This window comes from Myotis nattereri (assembly GCF_964212035.1).
Source record: "Myotis nattereri genome assembly, chromosome: 3".
NCBI lineage: Eukaryota > Metazoa > Chordata > Mammalia > Chiroptera > Vespertilionidae > Myotis > Myotis nattereri.
The window spans coordinates 18,650,135-18,675,411 of record NC_138077.1 but is presented as its reverse complement, the minus strand read 5'-3'; the positions used below and the strand labels follow the sequence as shown (position 1 = coordinate 18,675,411).

The following is a 25,277-nucleotide window of genomic DNA, read 5'->3' as shown; positions in this document are numbered from 1 at the left end:
GGCTATTTTGACAAGCTGCAGGAAAACTACTGAATGGTCTTTGCCAAGAAATGTTTAAAGCTTGTGGGAATCTTTAAGATGCATCCCTATACTGCTTTTGAGTTTTCAATGGCTATCCTAATAGTTTTTAGTTCTTCAACAGAATACAGTGTGTTGTAGAAATAAGGGTGGCTATTCCTCATAGCAATAACTACATATTCAAATGGCACTTAATTGGTCTTCTTTTCCCAAAGGGCAACGTGTTGATTCTCATCTCACACGGGCTCTTTGGAGATTCACTTGGCTACGTTTAACCTTAGTCTGTGGGTTATATGAAATTTGATTTGGCTCTAAATTTTTTCATATGCTATTAACCTTACTGAACTTTGCTTTCATAACAAATATATCTGGATAATCAAGCCAAAACCTACTGTATATAAATTTGATTCAATGACAATGCTCATTGAATCAATGTCAATTTTTAAATTATAAATATTTCAATAATCATTCTCTTTTAAATAGTCATTCTCTCCCTAACCGGTTTGGCTCCGTGGATAGAGCGTCAGCCTGCGGACTCAAGGGTCCCAGGTTCGATTCCGGTCAAGGGCATGTACCTTGGTTGCGGGCACATCCCCAGTAGGGAGTGTGCAGGAGGCAGCTGATCAATGTTTCTCTCTCATTGATGTTTCTAACTCTCTGTCCCTCTCCCTTCCTCTCTGTAAAAAAATCAATAAAATATATTTAAAACATAGTCATTCTCGTATACCATTAAATTTAAATTTCTGAAACAGATCCCTTTTACTTAAAAGTAACCTGTGTAATTGTTATTCTATAACGTGTATGAAACACAGAATTGATTGTCTTTTTCCTTCATAACTCCCCAAGATTTAAGGTGGGCAATGATAGAAAAAATGTTTTTTCATTTAAAGAACTAAGAATCAAAATGTGAACATGAATTTAATCTATTTTGAATATGCAATCTGCTTAACAAACAAAACTTTAACAAATTTATAACAAACTCAGTTTACAAGAGTGTTTCTTTGTGGCATATGTTAGATATTTAAATATTGTGCTTTATATTAAGAATTTAGGCAAGAACTGAGAAATTGTATGTACCAGATTTTAATAATAATAAAACCTTAAAATTAGCTACATTTTTTGATCAGTCAAAATACCTGCATGTTTGGTTGAGACCAAATGAGAATTGCTTGTGTAAATATAATTTTAGTAGCTTTAGAAATGGAGCTGCGACAACTTTGGAGCACTTATAAATGGCAAAAAAGCATTCTGCTGCTCATCGTAGAGAGAATGTGTAGGCCAACAAGAGGAATCTTTGAAACCCCATGCTATTAAAGCACCCACGACAGCCCTCACGTACACACGATTCCCACTGACCTCAATGGGAAATCCCCGTGCGTAAGGGCTATTGCATTGAGCCCTATCAGAGTTGGTTTTTAAGAAACAAAGCTGTAAATTAGCAAACCTGGTTGGCTGTGGCTGTTGCAGCGAAGGGAACACTTGTGGCAGATGTTGTTGCTGCGGACACAGTGGCTGGCGTAGCACCGTGCACCATGGGAACTTTCGGAGGGAAAATCATATAAGCAAACATACAGAAGAGTGTAGCAATATGGAAACCATGGCAACATGGAGGAGATAATTGGGTATGGTATTTATCACAGCAATAAGCCATGTGACGGGACATCATCACCAGCGAGTGACATGCAATCACAGCGCAAAGCAGGACAACATTCCAAGGAGAGAAGGGGAAGGGAGATGAAAGAGAAAAAAAAAGGGGAAAAAAAAGCTTGTTACCATCAAATTAAGAAAATTGACACAAACAGGCTAACTTTGCTAAGTCACAAACAAGAATTTTATATAGTGTTCATAGACATTCTAAATCTAAGTCAACATACAGGTAATTACTTCATATATATATACAGTTAACTGAATGAAAGTAATTTTTCTTATTTACTCTTATAAAAATATACAATATATTACTTTTATGAGATAGATTTTTTTACACACTAGAACTCATAGTCCAATCAAAATCCACCAAAGGTGACTAAAGGAAAGTTGTGTGTAAAGAAAACATTTATGTGAGTCCATGTCAATTAAATAGAAAATGACATTTAATTGACAGGTGTTAGTAAAAGGGAAATGGACTTGCCCAATAGACATAAGTTAAACTTAGCAGTGGATTTTGAGGGGCTGTGAGGTGCACCATAGGTTTAAGATAATCAAGAAACAAAGCTGGCACCTACCAACACTTGTAGCGGGTGTCATGCACAATATTGAGCCTGCCCATCATGCATTGCAACAGGAAGGTGGATTTGAAAGGGAAAAGAATTAAAACATCCCATCACACGTGTAATTAGGAAATTCATTTGAACAAAGAAGAAAAATTGTTATTATGGGAACAGTGGCATGTAACTGTCAGCACAATCAAATCATACAATAGCACAGTGATCAATTAGAACTAGTCTCGAGTGAAGAATAAAAGCCAGTTCAACTGTCTGCTGGTACACTTTGTTTCTCCTAATTGCTGCCTTATTAAATACAAGTATTTGGGGGGGAAATTTAAACCACCTTAATTCTTTTAAAAATAAAATACTGCCGTTTGTCTCGTTTTAACCTGGTGACTAGCCACCTTGCCGCTTTGCCATTTCTGACTTTCACATATGAACTCATTAACATTTTCTTTATATTGAGCACATGTTAAATAATTAAACATATTATTTATTATTAAAATGCTGAATAATTCAGTGCACAAAGCTGACTTAACAATGTAAGGAAACCAGAACATTCATTTTCATTCCCTTGGTGTTACTTTCCTGTTCACTGTAGCAGCAACCACACAGACATGCAAGAGCTTGTGATCATCCACATGGCCATTTTATTTGGAGGGATACCAAGCAATGAATTATGGGTAAAGAGAAAGTGAAATTTCTGTACTGCCTGAGCTCGGAATTTAAATGCAGGAAGAATATTTAGAGGGGATATTTTCATGTTTCAAATTGGTCTACTTGGTGTCCAGGAAAACAGACTAGTTTTCTTTGCTGGTTTAGACCCTCAGGACTTCTTGGAATAGCAAATATTCTAGCAAATTTCACACACAAAAATTGGTAATTAGACTTCAGTAAAAACCTTGAATGGGAGATAACGAAGATACATACATTACATATGCGGTGTTAGCACTGATGTTCACAATTCCTCGACCATGATGTTAAATTAACAGTACATATATATTCCTTTTTCTTTGTCACATATAAACATAAAAAATCTAATTTATTTTGCCAAGTACAGGGCACTTTCTCAACGACAGAATCCCTTGTTCCTTCTATGAGATTATTTTAGACTTTGAGATTTTAATATTTCCAATGATTTTACACTTCTATCTGAATCTTGGCACATCCTATTTACATACTAGCAGCATCTGGGATGAACATTTGTTAGAAAAATATCTGCCAATTGAGTCTTGTCAGAGACAGCGCTACCAAACAAAGCTGCCATTGACAACCACCGACTCCTCCACAGGCATCCCTGGGACAGCTGCAGTGAGTCTGTGATCACAATTAGACTGTGGCCACAGTGAGCAGTGATTAAACTCGGTAATGGAGCTCAGGAGGCAGCCTCTCAGGTGGAGTTCTATTACAGCGACAGGCATTATTTAAGACACCTGAAGACCTCTGCCACTTGCTACAGCTACTGAGTCAAAGACGTGTGAAAGACAACAAAAAAACAAACCGGCAATCACAGGGACGTTACTTTGAGACAGTAGAGCAAGCAAAGCTGAATACGGTACAACTGAGTCTAGATCCTGTGAAAGCACTATCCTCTAATGGGAGGGCGAGAGGGTGAAAAGATGCGTGACAAAGAATAACATGGTATTTTCGGAACATCAAACCTAGTTTAAATATTGCCAAGGTTTCATGTTTTAAATTTCTTATTTATAATTATGCTGCAGTCTGCCTACTGTATTTCACCCCATGCATAATTAAGCCTGCACATGCTGAAAATGAGTTAACCTCACCCTATCTCTCTAAAACCCTGCAGCTTTTATTATTTGAATTTTAGTTTGAGTTATCTTCCTCATTACCATTATAACCAATGCACACAGTTTGGGGAGGGGTTTGCGGCAAATAAACATAAGGCAGCAATGAAAATACTAGCTAGGGTGCAATAACTCACAAATATGAAGACATAATGCTGTAGGACCCACTTACCAAAAGCAAAAATCACTTTTGAAATGATCATGATGTCCATTTTAACATCAAATGGTTTGATTTACTTATAAGGATGCACAAATAGCCAATTACATTCTTTTCCCTCAATATTCAGCACAAGACCAAATTTAAAGGACAGTATTTGTCAATTTGGAATTTCCCCTATGAAAGGTATTTGCATGGCAGAATGGTGTGTTTCTGAAGAGTGCATTATTTTAATTACATGACTTTTTAAGATTAAATTTTTAAATTGATCTGTATGACAATATAGGAAAAACAAGTAGGAAAAAATTTACAACTGAGATGTATGCATAGTTAAAATTACTTCAAGGAGAAGGAAAAGAAGTAGGAGAGACAATAAGAAACAGTGGAGAACTGGCTGGAGGTTCAAATTTAGATGTGATAATTCAAGCTTATGTGGGTATAGTATGATAAGCATTAGGTGTAATTCTTTGAAATTTTATCTAGAGATCTGACTATAGAAAAATTGATGGATTTTGTGTTGGAGACAGCATAAATTTAGGGGCATGGCAATTTTAACAAGAGCAAAAAGATTAATTTCAGAAATATCTGGGAAATTACATATGTTGAATAATATGTTTTAATATTATAAAATATAAGATAAATGTGATTTTTAACTCAGAATACAAAAAAAAATACCCTACAGATCTAAATGGTTTTATTTTAATTTGAAAGTGGACAAACTTCAATTTGATAGATATTATTTTATGAGTACAGATATGGTTTCTTTACAGTGCCTAGAGCGTGGGCTATTTCAGTTAGTGGAATATTCTAGCTCATTGAGTGCTACTACATATTCTATATATGGATGACCAGTTTCCAAAGATGCACAATATAAAAAAGTGTGCTTAGTGAAAATTAATGAGAATATAATTTATTCTTTTTTTAATTATGAAAAAAATAAATGATCACATTCCCTCATGGTATTATGAACTTAATGCACTGCCAATAGTGCCATATACAAATGGGTCTGGATCTTTGACACACCTATTAAAAATGTATTAATTTAACTAAAAAAATAAAAATTACTTTATTAAATAAGTCTCAGAACCCATGGTGATGTTTTTTGTAAGGTTAAGAGGTAAGGAGGAAAATGGTCTTAGTCTCCGGTTAGTTGAATTTCAGATTACAAGGAAATTAATATGAATTTTCTGAAGTAGATGAATGACTTAAATATCCAGGTCAGTAAATGGCTGATTAGTTTATGTTTTTACATTTCATAAACTTGTGGATAGTTCTAGAGTGTTTATGTGTCTAAGTTGAAATCAACAAATGTATGACTCAAGAAGAAATGTTATTTTCACTGGGCACTTACAGCTATTTCAATATTAGCTTAGGATCAATTGTGATCGTAAGCCATGCACTGATGGGTACTGAAGAGAGCACTTTTAAGAGCCCTAGAATACAGTCAGTTTTTTATTCTCCACCTTGAGAACACAAGGGCTGACAAATCAAAACTCAAAACTGAAGGAGTCATTTCAAAGAATTCGAATGGACTCTTATGGAATCATGAAGGCAAAGGGGTCTTACAGCAGAAAGTGCCATACAGTAGCCTGACACACATACAACAGGTTTGAGGAAAGAAAAAACAAAAAGCACTACATTTCAATTCTAAATTGCACAAACAGAAATAAGTACATAAAACATCACTGATCTTTCATCCATGGTTCATGAAGCTATAATTCTTAGTCTCTAAGGAAAACCACATGAGATACCTCCGAGAAGTTCTCCCTGTTGCACCTTACCTTCCACCTTATTTATGACTAACAACAAATTGGGGGCACGGCTGGTTTATCTGCTCTACCAGTAGGACACTATGTGGATTGGCTGATTCATGTATAAACAGACTCAAACCCCTTACCTGGTGGGAGAAATGCTGTATGCTGCTGTAACTGCATGTTGGCTAGAGCCTGTTGGTATTGGAAAATACCAGTGTTAAAGACTGCGGTGGCACCGTTGGTTTTTTCAAGAGCAGGCCTCTTTGGTAATGGGGGAAGTACAGCTTGAGGAATTCCCTGTTTAGTGAACGAGTATAAAAAACAAATACCAGTAAAAAGAGAAAAAGAAAAAAGAAAAATCAGTTGAAGGCTAAAATTGTTAGGAAGCATGAGCAAGCAAGCAGCAGAGCACTTAACTACCCATGGGGGGGGGGGGGGGCGGATCCAATAAACAAACAATTTTTAAAACAAACGCAAGATAAAAGCTTTAAAGGAAGCATTATTTTTATCAAAAACAAAAACAACAAAAACCCCACTAGTTCCTGAGCACTTGTTACAATGCGTTAAGGGTTTTAAGTCCCATAATGCTTCGGGCTTTCTCTGAGAAGCCACTGATTTAGGAAGAGAAGAAAAGCCGCACTGTGAGCTCCATGAGGATTGACAAGTATAAGCAATGTTAATCGTTAATTGTACGGAGTGAATGAAACAGGTCAAATAAAAACTGATCCCACTCTGCCCCGCCCCCAGCTCTACCTAGACATGCAAATGTCCCAGAGCATGCAAGTTTTTTTTTTTTTTTCCTTGAACACTGAACTTTAAATATTAAAAAGTAAATAATTCTATCGCTAAAGCCATGCTAACCAAAGAGGTACATAAATATACAGTCAAAATTACAATTTTAATGTCCTTGAAGTATTTCATTTGAACGTTCTACAATGTAGTTAAACTGAATGTGGGCTGCTGGGCTTTCAGAATCTTTCATGGTATGATATCCATCCAGGTACTTAGATTATATAGTCTTTCCACTAGTTTTGTCAGGAAACCACACTCAGTTTTTCATTGTACTTTGCAACTTTATAACAGAAAATATATATTTATATATATTAAAATTGACTATAAAAAAAAAAACTTGTATCTACAACAAAGCTACATGCCAAGCTAAAAGGTGAAAGGTCATAGTACCAGGTCAAAGGTTGCCTCGAGGGGTCGCTTCAGTGATTTGACAGCCGACTGAGTCTTAATTAGCAGGCAGCGAGCACATGATGGCAATGGGCCAGTGGGGTTCAAGCGCATTAACATAAACAGCAAGCAGAGGTGCATCATGGGGGCAGCAGTGCATTTTTGGGTAGGTGAGAAAAAACAAATAAAAAAACAAATCATCGGAATGCCATATACAACGAATAACAAGACTAAGCATGCACAATAAGGGCACTACTGAGTTGTTATTGAGAGGATAACTCCTCTTTGTAGTTAATTACAAACAAGATACTCTAACAAAAAAAAAAAGTGAAAGGAAGAGAGGAGAGAGTCAGCCTTCTGTATTTTTGCTCAAGTATCCATAAACAAACACAGAAAAGACCTCTCTCGTGATTATTGTGCTTTAAGACTATTTTAATGGTCGAGTCATATATTTATGTATAGAAAAGGACAACATTAAAATAGCTAAGCGAAGAACAAAGACTGGGCTCGTTAAAATCAGCTATGAGATCACCTCAAAATTTACCTTCAGACCAGAGTTCCTTATCTATTCTAAATGATCCCATTTCTAATGCCTCTTTTTCTCCTTTCTAGAGAATGGCATCATTAAGCATCTCTCCTTTTACAATTATGTTTATGCCACAATATTATTTAAGACAATCTAGAGAGCCTACGTGGTTTGAATCTTGCAGCTAATGCTAAAAACAATTTTGTGGGAGCAATTCTCCTAAATAGTTTCAGATTATGTGACTGTTAAAAGCAAGATATATATATAGAGAGAAGAGCCACGGTGTGCAGAAGAGCGCACCGAAGAAGGAGAACACTGGCTGATTAGGTGGCACGCAGACCTAAGAGCACCAGAGATGGCAATACCGTTAAACTGAAAAGGAGACAGGTGTTCTTTACAAAGCAGAAATGTCAGAGACCCTACCATCCAGAGTAAGACAGAGTATTAAGAGTTAGGCCAAAGGTAGAAGCAATGTGAAACCATTTGAGGAGTTACCCTCACTTCTGTGAACGGTAACTGCACTAGGTATTGTCTGGGATACCTGAACAAACATATCCTCAGCAAAAATAAATAAATAAATAAATAAATAAACAAGGTTAATAAAGGAAGAGCCTGTCGTCAGAGACACTTGTTCACTTTGCTAACAAGGAGTGGGCCGGTGTGCCTACTCACCATGGCAGCTGCGGTGGCTGCAGCCTGTGCTGCTGCAGCCTGGTTGACCTGGTATTGGGCAGCCTTGATCTTGGCTTGCAGATGTGCGGGAGGATGAAAGTATTTGCACTTTTCCCGAGAGCATCTCCCTTTGATGTAATCCATACACACGGTGACGGTGTTGTCATTGGTGTCAATCATTGTGCTGTCAGCAGGATGAGCAAACCGACAATCGCTTTCTCCTCGGTTGCAATTGCCACGCTGGTACTCTCGACATACCTACAAGTTATGAAGTGCAAGGGGCGGGTCAATCAACATGGAACAAGTTGAATCTGTCTTGAGGATTTTCACTGACAGTGCAGGACTGGTGAGAGAAGGCCACGGATGAAAAGGGAAACGAGCATTTGCAAACAGAGAACAAAATAGCTTGAAAAATTCCTCCTTTTCAGTAGAATGTCCATGAGCAGGAAAATGCATTTATGATACTAACTATGTTAAACACCTAATGTAAAATATGTCGGTATATTTATTAGTTACTAAGGGAAAAAAAATAGCAACATTGCAGTACAGGAGTCTGGCAGACTCCAGGTGATCAAAGTTAACATCGCCGGTAACAAGATGTTCAAGTACCTACTTTTACGAGGCACTGAAAAAGGGGCACGCCATCTCTTTGGCTGTATGACTGCTGAGAATGCATAACCTGAAAGTAAGCACGAGGAAACTGCAGACACACTTGAAATGGAAGGATATTTTACAAAATAACTGACCAGTACTCTTCCAAAAGGTCAAGGTCATGAAAGACAGAGAAAGGCGCAGATTGGACAGCTCTGGGGTCAGAGAAAGGATGCTGTTAAGACAAATGATGAAACCTGATTAAGCTCTGTAGATTGGCTAACGGCAGCATAGCAATGCTAATCTGGTTTTATAAATGGCTCTATGGTTATGTAAGATGTTACTATTTAGGTAAGTTGGGTGAAGAACAGGCAGGAACACTCAGTCCTATTTTTGCAACTTTTGTGCTAATCTGAAGTTACTCTCAAGTGAAAATGTATAAAGCAAAATTTTATAGCTTCTTAGTAAAATGTTGCCAGGAGCTTTTTTTTTTATCATTAGATATTTACTTGGTAGTTATATAAAGCAGGTGGGAAAAGATTCGTTTTTGTTATTGCCTATTTGTTTTATGTCTTTCAATTTTGCCATGGGGGCCACGGAGGAAAGGTGAAATGGATTATTTCACATTCATTTGCTCAATTTCGAATCTTACTATTATTAATAAAGTCTGTCATGGTGGCTGCTCCTGTCAGGTTTCCAAAACTGTCTTCATTTGGGATAGTTTGACCTCTTTACCACAAGAGGGCCTTCTAAAACATGGAATGCTCTTTTAACATTTTCATGTTCCTGCTTCAGGCTTCAAGGAAATGGTTTTTAGTTCTCACTGTTTTTACAACTGAGCAAATAAAGACCCGAGCACTTTATTTTGGAGTTCAGCAAGAAAGTGGAACGGGAATCCTGTTACTATTTTAAAAGCAGAGGTTTTCTTGGATATGTGTACATAAAATGATCACATTTCATTTTAGATCTTTTCCCCATTATATTCATATCCTATGGTCTGCTTCCTTTAAAAAAGACTGTAATCTGCATCATGCTACATCTTGAAAAGAACATTAGAAATGACATCTTGTACTATTTGGAAACCTCAAACTAGCTAAAGCTTTGTATTCCACATACCTACCAATGAGCCAACTCTATTCACCACCACATTCAATTTATTTAATTTAAAAAAATCATTGAATAAACTACTCTGTGCTAGATAATCTGAGAGATATCTGGAATACAAATATGTCCCTGGCCTGTTTTCTCAGTGGTTAGAGCATCAGCCCTGGACCCAAGGGTCTTGGGTTCGATTCCCAGACATGGTTGCAGACTTGTTCCCAGGCCCTGATCAGGGTGCATGCAGGAGGCAACCAACTGATGTGTCTCTCTCCGCTCTCTCTCTCTCTTTCTCTCCCTCCCTCCCTTTGTTGCTCCCTCCCCTCCACTCTCTCTAAAAAAATCAATTAAAAAATATCCTCAGGTGAGGACATAAAAAAAAAGAATATAAATATGACTTAGGAAGTTACTGGCAACCCTATTTTATTCCATTTCATTTATAGGTTTATTGTAATGATTTATTACAATTTTGTACTTGCTTGTGGGATGCAATAGGGGAGAATTCTGAAACTAAGCAGAGTTGGTAACTAGCAATTAGTTTAGAATTTGTTCTGAAGCCACCCTTTTCTGAACTTCAAATAATTTCGTCCAATGCTTTTGAATATGTGTTGTCTGTTTCTTTCTTTCTCCCCCCCCCCCCCCCCCCGCCAGCTTAAGGTTTTCCCAGACATGGGAAATGAAACAGAAGAAATATACTGAAATAGCTGTTCTCCCATTATTCTTGTCTTTGAAAAGTAAAGAAGAAGTAAAAATCTCTTGTGAAAACCTGTACTTGTGCGAGCTACAGGCCAGAGGGGCTGGTTTGGCCTGATTTCTCTGATAAATGCAAGAAAACTTTAGACTCTGCTGATCCCCAAAAGAAATCTCTTAGATATAGAATTCTATTAGCAAAATATAATTGACACACAAAATTTCAACAAATTTGATCTTGTGATTCAAATCTGGATAAGAACTTGTACAATTAGGAACACAGAAGGTAAAACTAAATTTGAAAATCCTAACAACATTACGGCTCTTTTTCTAATCTCATGCAGTCGTCTGTGTAGCTCCTCCTCTGTGACCTGCTTTTGCTAAATACTTTTCATTTTACTAAGTGTCCACAGTAATCATTTTTCTATGGCTGTATCGAATTTCATCAAATAGATGTGTATCATATAAGTAACTTTCAGAGAACATCCAAATCATTTCCAATATTCCCAAATACCATAAATATTGCAAAGAATACATTCATGACTATAGGCATTTTCTGATCATTTTCTTAGGATAAATGTACAGAAATGGCATTAGAGGATCAACAGTATAACTACTTTTTATAGTTCAGTAAGTGGCTTTTCAAACCTAGATTAAAATAATTCCATCCATTTAGCTAGACACATAATATGCTTCAATTAAGAAGAATATTGGTTGAGTCTTTTACTCTATAAGTATTAAGGCAGGATTTGTTATTTAAATCAAGTAAGTTTTAAATATTTACATAGAAAATGAATAAGAGGTTCTTTCATGGCAAAAAGCATCATTTCAATGAAGATATTCACTGAAAACACTTAAGTACCACATTTCATTTCCAAAAAAAACTCTATGGAATAAAAAATAATCAGAAAAACTTCTCAAAGAAATGCGAATTAATTCTCTATAAAGCTGCTTCTGTTGATTAAATAGCAGTGGTACAATGGGAAAAGGATAGAGTTTATAATCAGAAATCTTGGGTTCTAGTTCCTACACTCACTAGCTATCTATACGATTCCTCGAGAATACTGAGAAAATGTGTAGATAGCTTAAAACATACCATACATGTCTGGTTAAAATAGACAGTTCTGTTATTTGATCTCTAATTTTATATAAACATGACGAAACTCAGCAGAATTAAATTCAGCAGTTCTCTGCAAGTTAAGACCTTGGGATTCTAAGGAAATTAATAGCAATGTTTGAACTTATTCAAAACTAGACCGTCAACTGCATGTTCTTAAGGAGAGATCAATTCCAGTAACATGATTTGTGCTCAATGTATTAAACTGACTCATCTTTGGAGAATAACATCCAAAAGCAGGAACAGGAAGCTAATTATAACAAGAAACAGGGACTCAGTCCATTTTACTAGTAATATTTTGGGAAGTAATTTTAAACCTAATGGCCAATTTTAAGGAGCATATTCAAAGACATATACATACCTGTTGCTCAACAATAAATATCAGGGACTTTATTTTTTATTAAGCTTGAGCTAGCACAGCACATTAAAAAGAATACTGGATAATTGATTTTATAAGTATCCTCAGCATTACTGGTCATGAGCATATAATTTAATGCAGAGAAATTATCTATATTTTCAATTCAAAAGGGTTAAAATCTCCCCATTTTAAAAATCTGGTGATTCAGGGAAATGATCTTAGGTAGTTATTATACAATTAAATTTCCCAAGATAAATATCTGGTGATATAATATCTAGTTTTAGTCTGTTATCTAATAATTGTCCAAATTTGGTCTATGTGAATCTCATTTTTTCTTTTTTTTAAAAAAAAACAAAGAAAAAGACACCCATTTCATCTGTCTCAGAGGATTTTTGTTAAGAACAAACGTGAGTTTTCTTTGAAATCTACAAAGAAGAACCCATCGTTAGCATTAGGCCAGAGAACACAAGCCTATTTCTATAGATGACACAGCTAAGAATGTGTAATTTGACTTAATGTGATTTTAAAAATCATATCTGAATATACATAAATGACCAACTAAAACAAATTTCATATTAAATCTACTGCCACGTTTTAATTTATTTACTCCTATTTATTCCAAATATGCAAACCAAAAGGACAGGAAAATAGAAATATCTATGAAAGAAGCTCATCAATATGCCAAAATGTTCAAATCTGTAGTTCCTTTTATTACTCTTTTTTAAATAACAGGAAAAATGGAGACATTTTAGTGTTAGCTTGGGTAAAGAAAGAGGAATAGCAGCAAAACTGAGTGACCAAACCAAGGTTCAAACCTTGAAACAAATTACAACTCTGCCATCTCTCTAATCACAAGAGAAATAATTGACAGGGACACAGTACATTAGATGGTTTAAACGAGGGTGCAAGTACCCTTTTAAGAACCATTCTAAAGCTTTATTATAGATTTAAAAATATGTTTAAACTATGTAAACCTGTGTGCACAGAACTGTTAAGATTTCTTAGCGATTTTCTAGATAAACTAAAGTATCATACAAGCAGTACCCAAACATCCTCTGTGAACATACAAAATTAAAATAATCCTATCAATAAGCATTCCTTACCTTAAAAGCAGTTGCTTTTCTAATTTTTTTAATTGAATGTCTTTTATATTCAATAGATCATCCCAATCTAGGCTTGCTTTTACTGTCACGTTAACCCTCATTTAGTTTTATGTGCTCTTCTTTGGTTAGTTAATAGGTATCATATATGATTAAAACTATGACATCAATTAATGAACCAAAAAAGCACATAAAGCTAAATGAGGGTTAAATCATTTAAATCATATCTAGATATTTAAAGGGCTTATATGCAAATTGTCCCTGTGGGAGTTCGACTGGGAGACTTGGAGTTCGATCGCTCCCTATGATGTGTGCTGACCACCAGAGGGTGGCACGGAAAGAAGGAAGGCCCTGGCTAGCAGCCCTGGCTAGCAATAGGAAGGAGGGCCCCAGTCAGCAGCTGGAAGGCCCTGATTGGCCTTGATCAGTGGCCAGGCCTAGGGACCCTACCCATGCACAAATTTTGTGCACCAGGTCTCTAGTAAAAATATATTGCCTAGAGTCTTTTTTTTGTGTGTCAACATGAGTAGAAGCACCCAGAACCCAGGGGCCTGAATTAGTACACCATGCCATGATTACCTCAGTAGAATAAAACCTTCAGCACAAGAATAACTTATTTTAAAACAAACTCTAGCTGAAGATATCAGAAGCCAAGTCATTTGTCCACCTTCCATGAAATACTTTGTATGCTTTTCTCATACTGCTGATATAAAAATGGTACTGTTAACCAAATGGAAATCTTCTATCCTCATCAGCATCTGAAATAGGTGGCCATTGGTTTGCTTTTCTTTGATAAATGCTATTATGTGGTATAAATTACCTTAATAACCATTGTGTGTGTGTTTTTATTCTAATGGAATTTTTTTATTGCTTGAAGTATTACAAAGAGTATTACATATATCTCTCCTTCTCCCCCCTCCCTTGACATTCCCCCAGCTTCCCCTACCCCTCAGTGACTTATGTCCATTGGTTATGCTTATATGCATGCATACAAGTCCTTCGGTTGTAAACAATGATTATTCTCTTATTCTTAAGAGAATAATCATTGTTTACCTAAAATATTTTATTATGCTCTTCATCATGTTTTCAGCAACTTACACTGTAGGATGTTGAGTGAATTGGAGGAGGCATGTTTTTAATTCAGAGTCACAAATAACTATACATGAGGTAAATGATGAAAAGTTGGGACTTAGAGAAGAGATGCTGGCATCCATTGGGGGAAGAGTACCGTGGACTCTTTGCATTTGATGTGCCTGGCAGAGCTGTGAAAAAGCTCCAGAGGCCACCTGCAGACTTGAAACAGTCTTTGGGGATGAGGCCCTGCATTTCTAACAATCATCCCAAGGACTTGGGCCATGAACAAGATGTTATATTTTATACTTGGAATGCTCAAACTTTAAACATGTTCCCAAGGAGAATGCTAACAAAAGCTAAACATTTCTCATGTTTTAATTTCTCTGTTGGGTTATCCTGAACTCTGAATAAGAGTACATGTCTTTCTGTGATCAACTGAGTAACTGGTTGATTGTTTGATTGATTGATTGATTGATTGATTCATTCATTCATTCATTCATATAACAGCTATGGGGCATCATTCATGAGCTTGGACTCTTCTGATGTGGACCTTTTTTGGTTGTTGATCAGATAGCAGTTAGATATCAAAGATTTCCCTCACAATACTTTTTTTTTTTTTAAATATATTTTATTGATTTTTCACAGAGAGGAAGGGAGAGAGATAGAGAGAGTTAGAAACATCGATGAGAGAGAAACATCGACCAGCTGCCTCCTGCACATCCCCCACCGGGGATGTGCCCGCAACCCAGGCACATGCCCTTGACCGGAACCGAACCCGGGACCTCTCAGTCCGCAGGCTGACGCTCTATCCACTGAGCCAAACCGGTCTCGGCTCCCTCACAATACTTTTAACTTGAAAGATGTTCAATAGTTCTTCATTGGATATTGTTGAATAAATAAGAGAATGAATGCATTTAAGGATCCTTTTTGCACCATAAAAAAATTACCGTGTTTCTGTGTCTCTTGACACTAAGTCAAATACTTCTTCATAATGAAGCAGGACCTGGAATAAAAACCTCAGTTCTTCCCAGTACTTATAGATTTTAACAATTTCTTAAAATAATTCAAAAATAAAAAGCTGCTTGGAAATTACAAAAAGGCATCCCAAGGTCACAAAATGGAATTTTAAAAGCCACTGTTACTGATATTTAAGACTTTTGCTCCTCATTAGAGAAAACCAAGAAAGCTGACTTTTTACAATGTAGCAAGTCTTTTAAAAGATATTACACAAAGAATGGATAATATGAATATTGGTATAAAGCAAAGCTTATGTGTCTGCTTCACACACACACACACACACACGCACGCACACACATGCACACACACAAATACACACACACACACTGTCCCAAAAATGTATACACACACTTTGAATGATTATAAAGGCAGTGTTTATTAAAATACATTTCATTTTCAAAATTGAGTTATCAGCTGCTAAAGTGTGTATGCATTTTGGGGGGGACACCAGCATATAAAATAAATTTTCAAAAGCTTGTGGCTGGCATTAAAAAGAAGAAAATTCCCTAAATGTCCCCAGAATGTTCTAACTGGAAGTGATCTTAGAGATTACCCAGTACAATCCCCTAATTTTATGTGTGGAATATGAAGTTCAGAGAACATGAGAAATTTGACTCAAGCTCACTCACCTAATTAACAATATCACTAGCACTAATCCTTGGATCCCTGCTTTCCAATTTAACCTTTTTTTATAGAATTACATTGGGTGTTGTAAATACATGTTAGTTCATCCAAGCAATTATATAAGAACCAGAAGGCTGATAAATCTATGGTATTTTTAAATTTATTTATTGTCTAATAAGTAGTAGCAAAAAGAAGGAAGTGGCAAGACAAATCAGCCATTATTTTAACTGATTTAAATTCTTTTCCACCTCCAAAGGAATTCAAAATTCAAACATGTACTTCAGAGTTCCTTGAGGGGAAAAAATAGAGTATAGAATTAAACCCCAATGACTAAACACGTGGCCAATTAGCAAATAAGTGTGTGCACTCATTGCCATGTCGTTTAGACTCCAATCTGGAGTGCAATTAGCATGAGAGGAAGTAACCTGAAGATCTGAATGTCTAAAATCCCAAGTGCTGAGCAGGAAGACATGCCCCTTAGCCTCACAGTGCAATAGCCTAACAGGTTGTAATGGTGACACTGGATCAGATCCAGTTAACCAGAAGAAGACAGGAAGCCGCCCCACCACCAGGCATTGAGAGAAGTGGGATTCAGGTTACAAGGAAATGAAGTCAACACGGCAGAAGTCATTTTTTGTGACTATTGCGAAATACGACAGACAAAATACACAACACAGCTCCTCCCAAAAGAAAAATAAAACCAAACGACAAAAGGTTTCACTGTAACTAAACATCATACCAAATATAGTTAATTACAGACTACCTAAAATTGTGAGAGGACTCGTTTTTAGAAGAGTTCTGACCACAGAGCTCAGCCTTTGAGAGAGATTCTTTTAAAGAGATTTCAATAGAGATTTTTCTCAGCTTTTTAAATGTCATCTCCTATTAATAATTAATTCACTAAAGTTCATCTCAGATGGTCTGTTTGGTTCCCATTAATCAATCAACAATTATGCATTATGAGCCCAGGGTTTGCCTCAGAAAGGCTGGGGGTGGAGTTCACATGTTGAGCATCAGATAATTTTTAAATATTTAAAATTTCTTAAGTTTCCTCCTAATTTATTGCAAACAGCATTAGTTAATGAATGAACAAAGGCAACTGTGCAATGACAAACCACACACAGGTCACGGTGTACCTCTCTCTCTAGCACACAGCCGAGTCCTTTGACCACAGAGGGCACGCAACTAGGTTTCAAAGTCCTTCCTGGGTCCTACTTGCAATAATCTCTTAATTAGCAGCTTTTTCCAAAATGTTTAATGAAAGGTAAGGCATAAGCCTAAAACAAACAAAACTTTAAAGAGTATACGGGAGCCAAAATGTGCTTCCTCCTCTTTGTATTATCACCTGCATGGGAATGGGTGAGTGACGTAGTGTTTTAAAATGGGATTCTGAGTTCATACCCCACTGGAACATCCCACCTTTGTGAACTTGAATGATTATGTCACATCTCTACCCCTCAATTTATTGCCCTGTAAAGTAGAGTTAATAAGAGTATCTTGCCAGGCCGGCATGGCTCAGTGGTTGAGCATCAATCTATGAACCAGGAGGTCACAGTTCGCAGCTCAGTCAGGGCACATGCCCGGGATGCCAGCTTGATCCCCACTTTGCGGGTGTTCAGGAGGCTTCCAATCAATGATTCTCTCTTATCTATCTCTCCCTCCCTTCCTCTTTGAAATCAATAAAAATGTATCTTAAAAAAAATTAATAGTATCTTCCTCATAAGCTTGTTTTGAATATTAAATGTGTGATGCTTGTGAGGGGTTGACTCTGTATTTGGTAGATAACAAATATTCAATAAGTATTAACTATTATTATTGTCATCAAAATGATGGTACAGTTATAACTGTTCTGAAATCTGAGATCCTTTGTAAAGCTTGCAATGCAACTTAATAAACAAGAACTTGGTGCTTATTAAATAAATTCTTGCTAAACTTGTAAATTATTAGTGTCAATTATATTCACACAAAAGCCTTATTTTGCTGCCTTCTCTATAATTAAAACATGCAAAACTTCTCTTCACTCAGCATGGCCTCATCTGAACCAGGGACAAGAGGAAAAGGTCATTTTGTTTTTTAGTTGGACACCAAAGCCAGGTTTTAGAGCTTCAGTGGACAGTAATGTTGCCATTTTTTTCCTGCATCTATAGAGTTCACCAAATCCATCGATTTACAGCCATGCTGAAACTCGGAACAACTACTTCAATGTAAGATTTATATCTTTAATTTCTTTTTCATGTAGCAATAGCAAAGCACGTACATCTGATCATCCTTGACTCTGAGACTCAGATCATCACACAATTTCCAATTAAAAATGTTTATGGGAGTGCACTTCATCAACAAAGCTGCCCTGCTATTCCAACCAAAATATAGCGAAGCTTATGAGGCCATCTGCAATGATAAACTTTAAAATGCTTTATAGATAGTAACTAAATAACATCTTTATGAGAACAAGTATCAGGGGATTGATCAAATTTGTTCTTAATAACAACAGCGATAAATATTTAAGAAACATTTGCTGGGTGCCAGGCATTCTTTCTTCTCTTTGAGGGAAGTTGCCATTATTACCTCCATTTCAAAGACGAGGAAACTGAGGCACAACAAAGTAACAGATGGTCTGACCCCAGAGTCCAAGCTCTTACCCATTAATCTACACATGGATGTTGTGGCTTTCCTGAATATTACGTTCATCAAATACAGCATGCCCATATTCTAGTAAAATGCTCCAAGCATTAAACCAATGCTTCGAATTTTTTGTAACTTTTATGACAATGAAAGAAATAGCACACTTTGCAAATTAGAATAGAGTACGTACAGAAACCAGCCCATCATTCCTACCTCAAGTCTGTCTGTCCGCATTAATTTCTGTGCTGCAGCTGCAGCAGCTGCAGGGACAGGGACCCCAGGGTTCCCTGTGACCAACATGGGTGCAGTCGGCAAGATCTCTGCTGGAACCAGGCTTGGGGAGACAGGTCCCAGGTAGGGATTAAAGGCTGCTGATGCATTGGTGGCTAAGCTGGGTGCAACTGAAAACATTGGCTGAAAAATAAAGTAAGAAGAAAAATTTAATATGAAGGTCTTAGTTGAAAGTTGATATCCTACATTATATATATGTTTTCATCCATCCATCCACCCCCCCAGCCTCCATCCATCCATCCATCCATCCATCCCCAACCTATTCTTCCTTTTCTCCCTCCCTACCTCCCCTCCATTTAATTCTGTGTTTATTAACTCTTATTCAGGATAAGGATGATTCTTAAATAAGCACTGATCAAACCAATGTTTTTCTAAAATACAAGATGTAACCTGCCGCTACATTTTCCACCAGAATCTTAAAGCCTGTGGTCTCTAATACTTGCAATTTCTTTATGAACAATAGATCAAGAACTCAATAGGGAAACTTCCTGTGGTTTTCTACATTCCATCTTTGTCCTGATTGAACCCTAGACACATATCTAATAAATACATTTCATAGTTACTATGTCAGATGTTCTTGAAGGATCTGTTTACAACTGTCAATAGGTTGCAAGTGCCCTATTATCTTGCATAAATAAAGCAGAACTCTCAGTGGATAGCTAAGTTTCACAGTCCATGTAAACTGTGAATAAATCTCATGTGGTCATGGGAAGGTGAGGATGGCACCATTCCTTGTGGGCACACAAGATAAAGCGTTTGGCATATTCAACAGTTGCAGGTTTTTCTGGGGAAATTATAAGCTGCATCAGCCTATCATGCTCTTGTGAGACATTTAGCAGGGAATTCACCTTATGAGAGAAGAACCATTGGAAAATAGGAAATCTGCAACAGAACACCTCTAGCTAAATGCTAAGTGATTCTTCAGGGGAACACCTATGGCCACACTAAGGAAAATGCGACAAGATTGAATTTCTGCCAGAAATGCTTTCATGGATACATGAGAATGGTTTCTATTTGTTGGTATAAAAATGTGCATATCAGGAAATATATCTGTTCTTGATGGAATTAAGCAATTTACCTGAAATCTACTCAAGCAATTTTCTTTTCCAATTTTAAAAGCATAACCGAGCACAACAATTTCCCATGTGATTGAGGATACATTTTCAACTTCCTGATTCAATGGAGTTTCAATTCTTGAAGTTTAATGCTTTGTGTAATAGTAATGTTTGTCTCTAAAACACAAAAACTGATGGACAAAATGGAGCCTATTCTTGAAAGTAATTTTTAACGATTCACTTCCTTTTACCCTGTGGTATGGAATAGAGTCAGAGAAATTTTTTTTGTAGAATAAAAGGACATTACAACGTAGCGATTCTTCCCTCTGAAAGATGATCCTGAGTTTATACAGCGTTCAAGAGAAATTTGGAACAAATTTTTAATGCAATTAAAATGTATGTTACAAAAGTAATTCTTATGGTTCAAAAGAAACATGTTAAAAAATACAACATTTCCTTTATCTAGTCTGTTCCTGCCCCATCCTGTATTTGTGAGGGAGCCCAAGTATTCCCTTGCTCCTAGGACAGTTCTCAACTATGGGTGATTTGGCCTCACAGGGACATCTGGCAATATCTAAAGACGTTTCTGGTCGTCACAGCTGGAGGGTGCTAGTGCATCTAATGGGTAGAGTCCAGGGGTTCTGCTAAGTGTCCCATAACACATGGGGCAGCCCCTTCCAACAAAGGTTATCCTGCCCTAAATGTCAGCGGAGCTGCGGTTGAAAACCTCTGTCCCAGGGATGCACTCTGCTCTTGACCTCACACATTGTTGTAGGACAAAATCTTTTGTGCATGCAGCTAGCGCACGCAAACTTGGTAAGAAAACCGTGAAAAGTAGAATATTTAATACATAATGTGATTCACTTGGCAGAAGAAATGATACACCATGGATTCCTCTGATATGTTCAAGTGAAAACGATGATGCCTCCGAATGTGCTGGCTTCAATGCCACGGTTAGCTGCCCTGCCAGATCGATGGCTCTTGCCTGAGGAAGTGGCCTAAAGCGATACCTCCCATCCTCCCATCCGCAGGCCCATCCCTGCCCAAAGCAGCTACGCTACGTGCTGACAACAAGAAACTATCTAGCATTCCAGATATTAACAATCCGTAACCTGCCAGAAGCTGGGGCCCTGGGCAATCTCTGCCCTCCAACGGATATTGAGCAGCAGCTGATATTACGCTGCTCCACTGTCTACTGGCTGCCAAGGCAGCAGCAGGACAAGGGTTGACTGGCACGGCGAATACATGCTGAACCTGGATTTCTACTCCAAAATATTCAGGTAAACATACACTGCTACATACTTGCAGATACAATATGTAAAATTTCAGCCACGCCAGCCATCGGTTTTTCCTATTAGGTATTTAATAATTATTTTTTAAAAATTAGCACTGAAGACTAAAAGACTAGCTTGGAATGTGGTAACAGACGCCAGGTAATAGCATTCCTCTTTGTTGTATTCTATTGCTACGAAGGAACATGTATTTCCAGACAGAGTGTGTTTGAATGCATGCTTCAGAAAGTTACTGAGGTGCTCATGTCACAGTACACAAGCCACTATAATTATTTAGACGTAGAGGTCCAATTTACAAACTCATTTGGAGGGAAGAAAAGCATTCATATTTTAAGAAAATAAGACCAGTGGCCAATAAAATTCAGCTTTGTTAAAGCTCATTGAATAAAATAAACATAAAATCTACAATGCCTAGAATACAGAAGTTGCCTATTAAAGGGAAAGGAAAGCTTCTATTACCTAAAAGCATGGCAACAATTTTCCCGCCGGACTGTTTCTATAGAGTCATGTGAATTGATTTCTGGATTTGATCCAGCAGAACAAATTCAAATCTGGTGAATTTTAGGATACTCTCCCCAAGTAAAATCTGCAGCAGCTTTTAAAAACCTAAAACATCAACTCTTCAACAAGCATTAACTCAAATTGCTCCCTCTCCAGATAAGTGGTGCTATTTGCTAAACAGTCAGGCAATCAATAATAATAGCTCTATGCTTTGAAATCTGATTCCAAAAGCTGCTTTAAAAACAACAAAGTACAACATTCCTTCATTTCTTTTGAGTTTTCTTCTGGTAAATCTGTTACATCCTTTTTCAAAGAGCACCTTGCTGGAGGAAGGTCACTGCTGGACCCACCGGTGCCCTAATCTGATTAGTAAAGAACTTGAACTGCTACACGGCTGATTCTCCATCCAAAAGCCGCCCTGACAGGGTTCAGGAGAATCGCAAGGACGGATACTAAGGCAATGGTGGTATTGAGCGGCATCCTATTTTCTCTGAAGTATCCACAGGATAATGCGTAACTACATAATCGGTGCATTTGATACTAACTGCATCTTTGTAACGATGATTTGCAGATACCGTGCTTCTGGGAAGGCATCAGGAAGGTTGGCTTATTATTGTCTTTTGTCTGTGAACACCCTGAAACTAATTGCAAGCTTAGGAATGCTTGGATGGGCTAATCATTTGTTTGTTTTCAAAGAGCCATTCTGATTCCATTAAGGTGCTTGGGCTTTATTATAAATGAAAATGTTATTTAATGTCACATTATGACCATTGTTAAATGTGTGCAAACATGGTTATTAGCATAGTTCCCTCTCCTTATTGTGTGCCAGGCATGTGCTTGGTGCTTTACCTATGTTCCTGAATTTAATCCTCGTAACAGTAGAGTGTAAACTTCAGGGGACACACAAAAACAAAACTCCACTGCTTTGATTTCAAGATGGGCATGGGGAATACCTGTTTAATACACTACTAACTGCTCAAAACATAGAGCAATGCCTGGCACACAGTAGGCACTCAATACAGACTGAATAAGTGCTTGAGTGGGTGAATGCATGAGTGCGTGGATGAATTACAGCCTTGGCAGGTGGGTATTATTAGTCCCATTTTGCAGATAAAGAAGTCTCTTGGAGATTATGGGCCCGAAAAGACCTAGGATATGGACACAAGTGTATCTTGATTCCAGGTGGTTCTGAAAATAGGGGTTCTCTGTGCAGGCCGCCCATCAGAATTACCTAGAGTTTTCTATCCAGCATGCCCTGCCCCGCCCCCTCATCGGACTCTTGGGAGATGTAGGAAGGCAAGCAGTGCTTTTTAAATGCTCCTGGATGACTCCAATTCCAGACACGAAAGGGCCTTCTACTACTATTAAAAACATAGATAGGTTCCATTGTCTGATTCTATGTGTGGTCGCTAAGGACTCCCTTCTGACTCTCTTCTGAGCATGGTTTTCTCTGCACATTGAAGGACGCTCCTGCGCAGCCCACCTATTTAATTCCTCATCGTGCTTCAAGAATTAGGGCTCTTCCTTGTTGAAGCTGTCCCAGACCCACCCACACCTCCAACTCTAAAGAGGCGTTTCCTGCCCTCTGCCCTCCTAGATCCTCATCGCTCAGGGCCACAGAGGGTAGCCTGGGTCCTGTGTTTTGTTCATTTTGTATAGATCCTGCAGTTGGCATCTACACAGGTCCTCAGCAGACACTCATTTAACAAGTATATCAATGGATGTGCTGTTTTTCTCTGTCAAAGAAATTCGTAAACGCATTAAAGGTTTTCTAGAAATAGAGATTTAAACATTAGAAAAGAGATTTAATGTCATCCATTTCTCTAATACGCCGGTTAGAAAAGTTTAATTTCTTTTTTCTTTTTTTTTTTTTTTGGTTTTGCAACGTCTAATACTGAATTTTTCTAAGTTATCATTTTCCCATGCTGTAATGTTACAAATATCATAGAAGCCCTAATTTATTTTAAAATGCTATGTGAGACAGTGCTTGTTTTGCAGACAATGTTGGCAAGTTTTAATAAAACAGAGGGAGTACATACAATAAATAATACATAATTGGTATAGGCTGGCATTTACAGAACACAAATTTTAAGTCCGATCTGTCTAGATTTTACGTGTGTGTGTATCTGTGAAGGTCAAACTTGGAAGCATTTTTAAAAAATTAACAGCATAATCGAGGTGTATGAAACCAGATTCTTGTACAACCCTGTATAAAATCTGTAAGCAGCCTTTGTAAACAATGGTTTTGAATATGAACATAGAGCCAAAAGGTGATGGGAGTGAGCAACAAATATCACATTACAATGCCCTTTTCCCAAGAAGGTAGCAGACAACTACAATCAAAGCAATCCTATTTTAAACTCTGTTTCTAGACTGACTTGCTGATTGGGCAAATCAAATGACCATTTGCTTTATCCTGAATTTCACTTTCTCTTTCAACCCAATTTTTTCTCAACGTTTAAATAGAGAAGACTCGCTTCTAGCTCTCTGAGGAGAAAGGTAGCAACAAACATGCCAGTCCCTAGGATTTGGGGCCCATTTTCAAGCCGCTTAAGGAAGTGCAGGCTCCTTGACTGAGAAGGGTGGATGCCCTGGCCAGGTGGCGCAGTTTGGTTGGAGCATCATCCCATACACCAAAAAGGTTGCGGGTTTGATTCCTGTTCAGGGCACATATCAAGGTTTCGGGTTGTATCCCTGGTCGGGGCAGGTTCTGGAGGCAACCAAGGGATGTTTATCTCTCACATGCATGTTTCTCTCTCTCTCTCTCTTTCTCTCCCCGCCCCCTTCCTCTCTCTTCCTACAAACAAACAATAAAAACATATCCTCGGGTGAGGATTTACATAAAAAGGGCAGATGTATGAAATATGATTTGGGGTGACTGACTTGGAAACATTTTACCAGAAATACTTGGATGAAGTGGCTTTATCTCAACCACCAGTTGGATAAACTGCAAAGGAAAGTCCTAAAACACAATGTAAGAACCCCAGGTGTTCCTCAAAGTGTGACAAATGATGACATCAAAGCTTTCAGCATCCAACTGACAACAACCGCTGGAAACCCGAGGCGAGAGCAGAGAGGAGGCGACAGAAGCAGCAGAGACGCTCCCGGGACCTGAGCTAAGTGCAGGAACTCTGAAGTCCTCCGTGACTACCCTGCTTCAGATGCATGAAATACACGGGAATTCCACGTGAGTCAGGGACCTCAACAGGGCCTTCAAGTGTGTGCCTTCGAGGCAGCTGTTCTGGGACATTATGGATGGCCAAACCTAACCTTTGGGAGCACAGGGAAAGGCGCCTGAGACCTCTGCTAGCTCTCTGAGGGCAGTGACGAGAGCCTGAAAGATACCTTTCAGGAACGGACCAAAGAACTCTATCAGATGCCTCCAAGTTGTAAACCGCAAGGTGCCATCTACCTCCCATTAGGTTGTTTAGTCACTTCTCATTAGATTGCCTTTGCATCAGGTAGTGCATGGCAAAGTAAAAAAAGAAAAAAAAATTAAATTTAAAAATTTAAGTGGCACTTAGGAAAT

General features: G+C 37.7%; 1 protein-coding gene across 1 annotated transcript in view; it reads right to left on the bottom strand.

Moving 5' to 3' along the window:
- MBNL1 (muscleblind like splicing regulator 1) overlaps window positions 1-25,277 on the bottom strand; it is a 135,858-nt gene that overhangs the window by 5,805 nt on the left and 104,776 nt on the right. Inside the window, exons 3-8 of the mRNA XM_081087225.1 lie at window positions 18,823-19,023; window positions 8,319-8,576; window positions 7,124-7,177; window positions 6,085-6,238; window positions 2,241-2,276; window positions 1,463-1,557 (exon numbers count right to left, since the gene is read on the bottom strand). Coding sequence (XP_080943351.1) covers window positions 1,463-1,557; window positions 2,241-2,276; window positions 6,085-6,238; window positions 7,124-7,177; window positions 8,319-8,576; window positions 18,823-19,023 — 798 coding nt within the window. The remainder of the gene's footprint in view (window positions 1-1,462; window positions 1,558-2,240; window positions 2,277-6,084; window positions 6,239-7,123; window positions 7,178-8,318; window positions 8,577-18,822; window positions 19,024-25,277) is intronic.